Consider the following 11,939-nt stretch of genomic DNA (forward strand, 5'->3'; position numbering starts at 1 on the left):
TCCAGTGGATACATATGCGTTGTTCTCCTCAGATCCAGTAGGTTGACTTCACATCTAACTTCACATCTAACTCTCTGGCACCCTCAGACAAAAACATTTTCTGAACTTAAATCAGATCCTGGTTAGGATAGATTAGGAGCTTTACAAAACATATTACATTTTCTTGCACAAAATAATTGTTAGATAAGACTTTATTTTGGTCAGTTCTGTCTATTTTGATGTTCTTTCAGAATCTATTTTAGGGCTTCCTGTCACTTTAAATCCAAATAATCTGTTGCTGGCCACGGCCCTAAACTCAATATTTATAATCGCAGGCGAAAACAGATGTGCAGTAACACAACTGTACATCTTTGAAAAGCAGAAGTAGAGCCTCCTGCACAACCAACAAGAATGCAGCAAGTGGTTTCTGGATGGTAATTCAACAAAACACACTTATCTTTTCCAGCAGCCATTGTAAAACTTTTGGAGCTCCAGGCCAAACGTGCTGGCGCTACGTATGGGTCGCTAGATGATGGGCTGGGCTTCAGTGGGGTTGCTAGGCAACAGCGCAGAGCCCGTTGAATGCGACTTAACCATGAAATTTCTGAAACAGCTCATTTTCCAAAAAGCATCAACTTAATGGCAAAAAAACATCTGGATGGTCTTTTAAAGCGCTGGGATTATAAACCCTCTTTTATTACTAAATTAGCAAAATATTTCTAAAATAAAAAATGTTTTTATTTTTCACATACAGAACAGGCAACATTAAACAATTGAACATGTCTATAATGTAATTTAATATGCACATTTTGGATTAAAAAACCAGGAGATTTAAAACAAACTTTAAAGTCCAAACAACGGATAAGAGATCTGTACAATATACACATAAAATCAATTAAAACCCATAAAACAATGCTTAAAGTTTTTGTGCTGGTGACACTTTAAGAGTCTGGCTAAACCAGATTATTCCTCCAGGGTAAAGCCCGGAGGAATGCGCGCCTGGCCTGAAAAGCTTCTCCGGCTGTCAGGGGTTTTATGACAGCAGAGTGATGAGGGCGTCCAGGAACTTGCTCCGATCCTCCGACTTCAGTTCGATTACTGTAAACAGAAACACACCGATAAATAAACTGTGAAAAGAAAAAAAACGACAGAACACATCCATCACAACCCAGGTGGGTGTTTTCATGAAGCAGATTCCCTGGAGGAAACTGGGGAAATAAATACTCCGAATGTTTGAGGTGGGAATGACTGGAAATAATCTGAAACATTTCAGAGGTGCTGAAACTGTCAGGATAACTCAGGAATTATGTCTTCTGTGGAGTTTAGCTTTTAGGATCAACATGAGACAATCCTGCCACCTGGTGTCAAAATAAGGAGGCAAAGGTTTTCCAAAGATCTTTCCCAGTTTGTCAGGATTTCCTTTGAACAGCGAGTCCCAAATGTTTCTGTGGATTAAGGGGAAGGGCTACACAATGACGCACCAGGGAAGATAGAAAAAGATGAGAAAATTGAAGCCAAAAAAATGTTGGAAATAAATAAACTCTGAAATTTCCATGGTTTTCCTAGAAAAAAAAGATTTTTGCTAGATTTTTTTTTAGATGATTTCAGTTCTTTTCTTGCAAGTTTTTTACTTTTCAAATACTTTTCAAACTCAAATATTCCAAGTTTTTTTCTAGAAAATGTCAGATTAATCTCAAAATGTATTTTTTTTCTTGCAAATTTTCAACTTTTCTAACTCAGAAATTTCAAAGATTTTTGTAAGTTTCAGAATTTTTTCTACAAAATTTCTATAATTATTATAAAACATTGAGTTTTGTTTTTTTTGAGGATTTTTTTTCTATCTGAAACCAAAAAAGGTGAAAAAATAATTTCAGCAGAAAAAAAGAATGAAAAACAAAAACAAAAAAAAAAACAGATTGAACATAGAAACCTGCTGTGTCAATGTAGCCTTCATTATGGCTAAATGTTATATTCAGCAAATAATGCATTATGCTCATGGGATTTTATGTCCGTTTTAACACCAAAGCAAATTAACTTTTAGTTTTATGAATTTTCTTCCTTGAAAACAGTAAAACAATGCAGGAATCTGCTGGAGGAATGATGTTTTTATGATGCATATTGATGCACAGTGATTATAACTGAACAAGTGAGGCCTGCAGAGCTTTAAATGTTGACTTCCTGGTTGAGTTTTGATGCTCTCCGAGTAATTTTGGTAGAATGACTCAGTTTATTTATGAAGTAGTGTCACAATTCCTACATTAAGGAAGGGACAGGGTACATGGGACGGTAAATAAGCGTCACTTACTCGACGTGTCAAAGTGATCATGAAGGGTTCTGGAGCTGGTGCTCTCTGCAGCTTTTTCAAAGGCCCGACCAAAGAAACTTCAAGAAAAAACAAAGAGATCACGGTTGAGAATAAAAAGTTCTCAAGAGGCTTGCGGATAGAAAGTGGAAACTTACTTCTTCTTGTCTGACGTCTCTGAATCTGGAGGGATTCCCACAACGATAACGGTTCCCTTCTCCACGTCTTTAGGAGCAGCCATGATGAGAGGAAGCAGCTTGCAGCGTTTGTTCCTCGTCTGAACAAGCAGGACAACAAATAAACGAGCGGAAAGTCTTTAATGTCTGAGTCTCAGTGAAATTCAAGCACTTTTCAAGTACTTTCAAGGTACGTTTTCAAATTTTTCCAACACAAGTCACTTAGCCATCAGAAAAAATAAACATTAATTACACTGAAACAGTCCAAACAAATCTTAAAGTAAATTACCTTCCTGTGCAAATTAAAAGCTTGAACAAATCCCAAAAGGTAATTAAATGTTGCTGTAACTAATTAATTCAAAATTCTTCACAGACTTATTATATATATAGTGATGGCTGTGGGTAAGAAAGATCTCCGGTAACAGTCTATATTACAGCAATCTGAAAAACCCTCTGACCAAAGATGCTCTGTTTTTGTAAGAGTCTATAGAAAGAAGGCTTTTAGCAAATAGAAATAATTTTAACTGAAGTTTACTCTGATTTAACTTCAAACAGTGAGAAAAACAAAGATGTCTGTCCTTTTAATACAAACATGAACGTATCTGATTTTAACTATAAATAACATTTTGCAAATTTTGCAAAGTAAGTTTTAAAAAAAGGGTAGATTGCACTGTAACACAAAACTGTGCAGCACTTTCTTGCAACAAAGACTTGATAAAGAAATCAAGCAGTTTACAAACCTTGAAAACACCCAATAGAAAGTTGAGGATTTTGAAGGATTTCAAGCAGCTGTGTGATCTTTGCCTCCAGAATCAAACGCTGTGCGTACTCACCGAGTGGATGAACGCTTTCAGCAGGTATTTGCAGAGCATAGTTAGCGCCAGCGGTTTGGAGAAGAGCTTCACATCAGGTGTTCCCTTCATGGAAAAACAGAAGAAACAGGAGTTTACCTGGGAATCTGTAGCTCAGCGGAAACATCTTCATGGCGTAAACAGCCGTACCTCCATGAGGTAGCAGTAGAGGAAGGGTCCCTGTGACAGGATGATGTTAGTGCAGATGCAGCTAGCGACAGTCTGCTGGATGGCGATCAGCTTCTTTTTCGCCAGGTCGATGCCTGATAGGAGACGATCCAGGTTGCTCCTGCACAAAACAATTGGAAACAAATGAATGTGCTCCTGCATACATGTGGTGTTACTATCGATGCAATGACAGATTGTAGTTTTCTCTGAAGTATGACCTGCTGATGCCAATTTTCACTCCCGCTGCAGATAATTATTTTGTATGCAGCGGTAAAACCAGCTGACCAAGCGGTCTGGAGCTCAGCTTGGGTTGCTAGGTGACGGGTGAAACTTTGGTGCTAGGTAACGGGCTGCCTTCGCTGGGGTTGAGATCAACTCATTGCCAAAATGCGACTGCATGTTTTCTTTGGTTGTTCTTTTTAGTTAAGACCAAAGTACAAAAACGTGTTAAATGTGAATTTTGTATGATAAGTCCCCCTTTAAAAATGTGCAACGTCGGCAGCAGTTGTTCTATTTTACAGGAAGGCGACAGCATTAAGACAAGTTAGTACTGGATAGTGTACGCACCGTGAAAGGGAATCAAGCGCCTTGATGAAGTTGTCGGTGGGGTCGTTTTCGTCCCGCTCCGTGCTCTCTAGCAAGGCGGCGGCAGCGTGCACCATGTCGCTGGCCAGGAAGCTGTTCTTAAACCCAAAGTGGACGCCAAACGTCTGAATGCGAATGTCCTTCATTCTGTCAGTGACGGGAAAATATGAAACCAATGTTAGAGCTGGTAAAGGAACAGGTTGCTTCATTTGTGCTTTTTAATTTGTTGTTTTCTTCTTCTTCTATTGGTGCCATTTAGTTATTTCTATTTCGTTGTTGGCTTCGATCTCACCCCATGGACCATTATCTAGTACATTATTGGTTATTTTTAATCTCCTGTGGAGGAGATTGTTTGGACCTAAATTATTTGGGTCACATATAGATCTGTCACAATTACCAATAAATCAATCACATGACAAATTATAACAAGCTCAATAATTTCCATGTTCATGATTTACTGTTTTTCTTTTTTTCCCCACCAAAATTGGATAACAATTCAGTCTGGTGCTTTGGCCTCAACTAGTCCTTTATTTGAAGGACAAATTTGTTGACAGAGAATTCATAATTTATTTTATTTGTTTTGTTTATTTATTTTGGATATTTAAAATGTCTACCTGTTCCAGTGTTAAATGTTCATTTGAATGTAAAAGTTTGTTGATCATTGAGAATGTGTTCTTGTATTATTTTGTAGTTATTATATTCTTGAAAATAGTCTCAAAACAACATTATCATTTATTGCAATAACGTCTGGAACAATTTATTATCCAGAAAGATTTATTGTGACAGAGCGAAGCACACGAGTTTTTTAACTTGTATACATACCCGTATTTATTAGATGATTCCTCAATGACGTCCCTGAGGTTCTCCTTGATTGTAATGTCCATTGACTTAAATTTTTGTTTAACTTGTCTCAGTGGTAGCCTGTAACAAGAAATAAAAACGCACACATTCAGAGCAAAACACAATATAAATAATAATTTAAAAAAAACAGAAAAACTCGGCATTGTTTCTACACAAAGCTCGTACCCCATGTCAGCCAAGAACTCCTGGAGTTTCTTTTGTCCTTTTAGGGTCCAAAGCTTGAAGCTGCATGCTGTGTAGTAGGAGTTGCAGATGCTCTCATACAGAGACCAGTGATGGTACAACGCCAGGCGAAGGCTGAAGAAAAGCGTTAAGAGAAAACGTCTTATGGCTAAACAAGACAAAATCCAAGAATCTATAAGCAATACAGGAATTTCTGACATATAGTTAAAATAACAAAACCAAATTTTGTTTTTCTCAGCAATTACAAACATACAATCTTGGTAACAAAATAAAGCTAACACTTTAATAACTCCACCTGATGTTTAAGTATTTCAGCAGCTGCTATAGTTTCAGAGAAAATTAGCAAGGAAACATAAATAATTAGGATTTCTTTTGTCCCTTGTCAGACTTTTTCTGCACTATAAAGTATATAAATCTTTTAGAAATATCATAAATAAGGTTACAGACTTGCACAAACCATAGATCCACATTACCTGTGCAAAAACTGATGCAGCTGAGGTAAACTAAAAGCAAATGTATAGAGATATTCAAGTAAAAGAAAAAAGGAAAAATACATAGGAATTTTGCCTTTGGCACAGGTTGGCATCACCTACAAAACTGAAAATTTCCTATGCTTTTACTTACTAAACTTATTTTTACATGTCTAAAACTGCTCTATTTTTATAGCCACATGTATTTTTTTATTCAACTGTAGTAAAACAAAAAGGAAATTATATGTTTGACTTCAATTTAAGTTTTTTTCTTTTTCTTTTTTGGAACTCAAGACTAAAAAAAAAAGAAAGAAGGGGAAAATAAAACAAATTTAAAACAGATTTTATTGAAGAAAAAAACTGTATAAAAACCTACAAAATCTATATATACTACCAGAGCTCCATAAATGTCTGTATTTTTGCATTAAGAATTTTCTGAGAAAGGTTGCATCAGCTTCTAGTCTGGTGTTTCCATGGAAACCAGCCATGTTTATGTTTGACTGAGGGGCCTTAAGGAAGGATACTCGTATTCAAAGGAGATCCTCATGCAGTCGATGGACAGAGAGTTCTCCTCATCCTCGTTTCGGTGGTTGTGTCGGGAGACGTGGCGCTGCACTGTCGCGATGTCCGACACGTACTTCATGCTAAAACGAGAACATAAACACTCTCTGAGAGGCGCTTGGTGATTCGTATCAAAAACCTTTTTCAAAATGCAGAGGTTGCTCTTACTGGGGGATTTTATCATGAACCCACTGGTCTGTCAGGCCGATGATGGACCACCTGCAACAACAAATAACAGAGTTAACACACAGCCTGCAGGGTGACGGGTCCAATATGACTTGAGGTTCCTACATCTTTCCCTCTGTAAAATTCAACCACTTTTTAAATCATTTTCAAGGAAAGTTTTCAAACTTTTCCAGCACCAGACTTTGGAGATAAAAACAAGACAAACTGACTAAAAAAGAAACCAGTTTCAATTTACTATTGTATATTTATTACTGTTATTAACATCTTTTGATAGTATTCCACCAACATAACAACATTTTGTTTTGAAATGTCTCAAACAAAACACCAAATTTCACACCACCATTTGGTGTCAAATAGTGTTTATTATTTATTTCTGTTTCGCTATTTATTGATTATTTAACATAATTGCACTAAGAAGAGAACTATGCCCCAATTACGTTGTACACGATATGGAAATGTACAATGAAACTAAAGATATTACTTAAAACATAATAGTAAAAAAATCCACCAGTTTAAATAACGTTTAATGTACAAAATATTAAACAATCAATAAGTCATTGAACCGATGATAAAATAGGGATGATATATATTTATTAAATTGAAACAATGCAAACAAATTGTGTTAATTTGCTCAAATTAAATGATATAAAATAACATACAAAGAAAATTTAAAAAATCTCTAAAAAATGTTCTCATTATCATTTTTTGGAAATTAGCAAAAATAATTTTGGTAATTTTAACTGACCTAAAACAAGAAAATGTTAGTTGATTTAACTTCAGACAGTGAGAAAAAAATGTCTCCTTTTATTAGGTGTATGAAAAAAATCCGATTTCAACCGTAAATAAAATTTTCCAATCAAATGTTGCATTTTATTAAAAAACTGTGCCGTTTGAATATCAAGCACTTTCAAGGACTTCTTACAGAAATGAAGCGCTTTCCAAACCAGTTCAAGCATTTTCAAGCACCAGTATGCACCGTGACGTTCAGAGATAAACTCACCACAGCATGTCCTTCGTGTCTTTAGTCAGAACCCAGGCGAGCTCAAAAAACATCATGGCCGCCTGCGAACAGAAGCGTCTCAAACATGGCTGCCACACACCCATCAGGGCCAAAATGAATGAACGCTCACTATGAATTCACTTTTCTCTACAGTTCATCGTACTCACAGAGGTCCCGTGGTATTCATACTGCTCATAGTCAAACAGGATCTCCCTCCTGTCAAACATTCAAATGACCCAAATTAATTCTTGGTAAATTAAAAAAATGAAACTTTAAAACGCTCACTATCACCATTTCTTCAGTCCTTCATCAGATCTTTAAATGCTATGACAAATCGCTTTATCAAATTTTCTGTTTTTGAAGATTAAATTTTTTGGAAAATCTGGATTTTTTTTCTCCCCACCAATACACTCCTCGGGTTTCCATAGTTCAGATTGACGTCAGATGGCAGCCATCTTGTTTGAAAAGCGTGTTTTTAAAATTATACTACGGCAGGATAATGAAGAGCTTGTTTCACAGATAATCGGAGAAGATGAGAATCGACAAAGACGTGAAAGAGATTTGAGAAAACAGAAAATGGAGGTTGTGTCTTTACGAAACGGATCAGCTGATCACCTTCTGGCCTCCCACTGCCTCTTTGTTCTCTGCCTTTCGATCCGCCTCTCGATGGCGCCCTGCAACGACACGACAACAGTCAGCTCCAGTCCTCAGCTCCGCTGCCGCCGCAGGGACACTCAGCTCACTTCATCAAATCTCCTCCGTTTGCCCGACGGCTCCGAGCCTTCATCGCTCTCATTCCCGGAGCCTTCGCCCTCCTCCTCCCCCTCCTCGTCTTCATCCCGGAAGATGTCATCGTACGTCGGCACGCCGAGGTCATCGTCCTCTTTGATGAGCAGCTTGATCTGCAGAGGAGAAGACGGAGGATGAAACAACAAGAAGGACGCCATCATGTGATTTCCCCATTTGAGACAAAACAAAAAAGATTAGAAAGAAACAAAGGAAGGAAGGAAGCAAGATAGGAAGTAAGAAAGGAAGGAAAGGATGGAAAGAAAGAAGAAGTAAAACAGGAAGGAAGCAAGGAAGGAAGGGAGCAAAGAAAGGATGGAAATCTTTGGGGTAGGACAGAAGGATTCAAGGACAGAGGTGAGGAGAGAAGGATGGATCCAACAATTGAAGGACCGAGGACGTAATGAAGGAAACAAGCAGAAAGGAACTAAAGATGTAAGGAAAGAATGAAAGATACGAAAGAAAGAGACGAGGGGACAAAGTATCCAAGGAAGGCAGGAGGCTGGGAAGGAAGGAAACAAGAAGGAAAAACAATGTTTAAATAACAGGAGAGAAAATAAAGTCTGGAAATATAAATTAACTCGTATGTTTTTGACCAGACTAGATAAAGTTTTGTACAAATTCAGGTCATTTAGCCAACAGTAATAAAATCAAGTCGTCAATAATCAGGTGACGTCACCTGAGTGTCGTTGTAGACGTTAATAACATCAACGGGCCGGTGTGTGTCGCAGATGAAGAAGATGGAGTCGCTGTCCGGCTGCAGCATCTCTAGCAGGTCGACGTTGGCGCCGCAGTTTATCAGAACAAAATACCGAAACTACAGCACAAAGGAAAACGGTCCAGACCGTCAACAGAAACTCAACATGGCTTCCTCCTGCATAGAAACCGCCAGGCGAAACTCACCTGTTCTTTGTGCTCCAGGAAGGCGGTGCTGAGGTCCTGCCAGCCCGTAACCGGTACCAGAGTGTACTGGATCTGATCACAGTGAAACAGCGCCTAGAAAAAACCTCCATTAATCCTCAAATAAACAATAATAATTCATCTTTAGACAAAACATCAGGCAAACCTACTTATGTTAATACACTGATTCATACCAATACACTGACTGGTATGAATTATAAGCCTGGCAGCTGCCAGGCTGTGTTCATTTTCAATCACTTTATTTTGTATTTCATTAACTCAATTGATGGTTCATGCAATATCTAAAAAGAAATCACGAATGAAAAAGAGCATAAAGTACAAACTTATAATATTTTCCCCTCAATTCACATAACAGAAAAGCTACTCAGCTCAGAAGACCATTACAAATATATTTCAAACACACAAAAATACACAATAAAACTTTGGTTTACTCAAAAATAATCACTTCAAAAATAATTTTAAAATGTCTTTGAAACAGATTTAGGTTGTTTTATCTCATTGTTAACGTTGTTTCATAAACTGCCACCTTTGATTCAAATGCATCTGTCCATCGTCATTGCTCTGAATCTACTTTTCTTTTTTAAATTTCAGAACCTTAAATTTGTTTTCTCTTTACAAATCTGTGTTGAATATTATGTAAATGCGCTTTGTACATGCATTTTAAAATATTTAATTCAGCCAATTCATGAAGTTTCAATAAGTTTAACTGTATGAATACTGGATTTATGGGATCTCTTTATCTACTTCCACTTTTATCCAAGTACTTGCTATTGATGGAAATGTAAACATTGTTAATGTATTTCTGTAGTTGTTTTGTCTTGTGCTTTTTTCAGCATTGTGTTTGTTCCTTTTTTGATTTGTGTATGGAAAAGTTAATGCACATTTAAATATGCACACAGCTTAAACATAATTTAAAAACAAACTTATTTGTCAAGTCTCAAAACACTAAGAATGAGGTAATGACAGTCTGATTTCTTCATGCATTTGTTATCATCATATAAAGTTTAAGCAGGTGTCCTTTGTTATGTCTACAGCAGCTAATTCACGCTGACACGACTCTGCCCCTTACCTGCAGTATCTTACAGGCGCAGAGACCATCGATGTCCGCTGCAACCAGGAGGGCGACTCTCTAAATGCAAACAAAAACACATAAAATTGACTATTCACAGTCTGGAAAGCTTACCATCTGCCGCTAGCTTAGTTAGCCAACAAACAGTTCCGAAAAACCTACCTGGTTGGCAACAACGTCATAAAAATCCTTCTTTATGTCGGCGATAAACATGTTTAAATTGCGATTAAATACGAGACGAGCTTGATAAAAGTCCGTAAGACGCCTGAGTGGAGAAGCTAATTCAGCCAATTCAGTTTAGCTGACAAGTCAGTGTAACAGTTTCCACTGCCACAGACAGCTGTTGTGTTCCGCGTTAGAAATCTGGCGCCAACTGCACACGTCACGTCCAACCAATCAACGGCCAGGAATACGGCTACGTCAGAGTTCTCAGACCACGCCTACCAGAAACAAGTAAAATGCACTGAAACAGTTATATCCTCCTGACTACCAGGAAAAAAAAATACTGTCCAATCACCATTTTTTTTTAAATCCCACAGTCTTTGTAAGGTAATAAAATGTTTTATGCACTTACTTTGTCTCTTCCCATAAAATGTGTTATTACTGATAAATGCCATTTTTATGAATTAGAAAAAGATACGTACAAAAGTCCCACCCCTTCACATGTGGTATCATTGAAAAGCCCTAAATGTCCTCTCCAGATACCAAAAGGAATTAATTCAGTAGAATGCAGGGTGCGGGAGCTATCCAAGTTTAGAAATGTCCTCTACAGAGGACAAAAATGAACTACTGGTAGTCAGGAGGATAAACAGATAAATGTACTTAATTTAGAAAAACTTAACTCAGTTAAATAATGCAAATGATCAAAGGAAATAAAATGCAACACCTTTAAGTGTAATTTCTAACATTTTTAACTTAACAGTTAAGATATTCAGATGAAAAGCTAAAATTGGGCTTAATTGTACAAACTGTTACAGAAGAAATTAAATGAAATGTTTATTATTTTTGAAAAAGTAAAACGTAAAAATAAAATAAAACAAAAAAAAAAGTCAAAATAATAAACATAAGTTCCAATTTTATTTACCACAAGCAAATAAGACACGGTTGGAAGGCTTTAAAATGCAAAATTCCTTGATAGCACCTACATATTCAGCGGCTCTTAAATGTGCATGTTCAACTCTATCATGGCAACTTTCTATGATGTAGAAAAATGTATCTGTTTTAATTTTTTACTGTAATAAATGTGTTTTACTTCAACTGAACAGGAAAATTGTCCCAATATCTGTGAAAAACTTGAATCTATGTATGAAAACAAACCTTCCAATTTAACAGTGTATATGACATACATGTACATATTATTTGTAAAATGTGGAGTTTTAGTCAACTGACCAAAAGTCAAAAAAAAAGAAGACATTTAGACAGCTTTTGTATTAGACGCATCTCTGGTTTTAATTTTCAGTTAATTACCAAAAAGGAAAATATGCAAACACCAGGAATATTTCCACAACACAGTGAAGTGTTCATTGAAAGCGTCACAACATGGAGAAAAATTAAAATTAAAAACAAAAATCAGGACGTCGTCTCAGAATGAGCAGCTACATGTGGCTGTGATCCTAAAGCTAACAAGCAGTTCTATGAATAATCCCGTCTGCATTGACCCGATACAAAACACATGAACTGAAAACCACAAAAAGCCTGACAAAATGGACGGGAGCCGTGAGTTAAATTAGATGCTGTTCAACTGTAAAACATGCACAATTTTATCAAAATCAAGAAGCCTAACATATAAAACCAAAGTGCCCTACAATATGAATCTTAATTTAATAATCACCACAAGTAAA

The 11,939-nt window shown here is 36.8% G+C and overlaps 1 protein-coding gene across 1 annotated transcript; it reads right to left on the reverse strand.

Moving 5' to 3' along the window:
• Positions 1 to 757: 757 nt before the first annotated feature.
• Positions 758 to 10,621, reverse strand: cdc45 (CDC45 cell division cycle 45 homolog (S. cerevisiae)). The gene is made up of 18 exons (XM_008418167.2): positions 10,261 to 10,621; positions 10,099 to 10,158; positions 9,012 to 9,104; positions 8,788 to 8,925; positions 8,066 to 8,224; positions 7,938 to 7,996; positions 7,490 to 7,538; positions 7,323 to 7,384; positions 6,305 to 6,355; positions 6,100 to 6,219; positions 5,088 to 5,219; positions 4,884 to 4,982; positions 4,044 to 4,208; positions 3,459 to 3,597; positions 3,291 to 3,374; positions 2,440 to 2,558; positions 2,285 to 2,361; positions 758 to 1,077 (listed from the first exon to the last, which is right to left on the reverse strand). Exons 1-18 carry the CDS (start codon positions 10,309 to 10,311, stop codon positions 1,013 to 1,015), a joined length of 1,722 nt encoding a protein of 573 aa, XP_008416389.1. The 5' UTR covers positions 10,312 to 10,621; the 3' UTR covers positions 758 to 1,012.
• Positions 10,622 to 11,939: the final 1,318 nt, after the last annotated feature.

This window comes from Poecilia reticulata, linkage group LG9 (assembly GCF_000633615.1).
Source record: "Poecilia reticulata strain Guanapo linkage group LG9, Guppy_female_1.0+MT, whole genome shotgun sequence".
In the NCBI taxonomy this organism is placed as follows: Eukaryota; Metazoa; Chordata; class Actinopteri; order Cyprinodontiformes; family Poeciliidae; genus Poecilia; species Poecilia reticulata.

Excerpts from the sequence above, each read along its gene's own strand:
- cdc45 (XM_008418167.2), bottom strand. The coding sequence starts at position 10,311 with ATGTTTATCGCCGACATAAAGAAGGATTTTTATGACGTTGTTGCCAAC. Across the intron at positions 10,159-10,260 it reads ATGACGTTGTTGCCAACCAG|AGAGTCGCCCTCCTGGTTGC; the intron begins GTAGGTTTTTCG and ends GTTTGCATTTAG. Across the intron at positions 7,539-7,937 it reads AGGCAGTGGGAGGCCAGAAG|GAGGGAGATCCTGTTTGACT; the intron begins GTGATCAGCTGA and ends AATGTTTGACAG.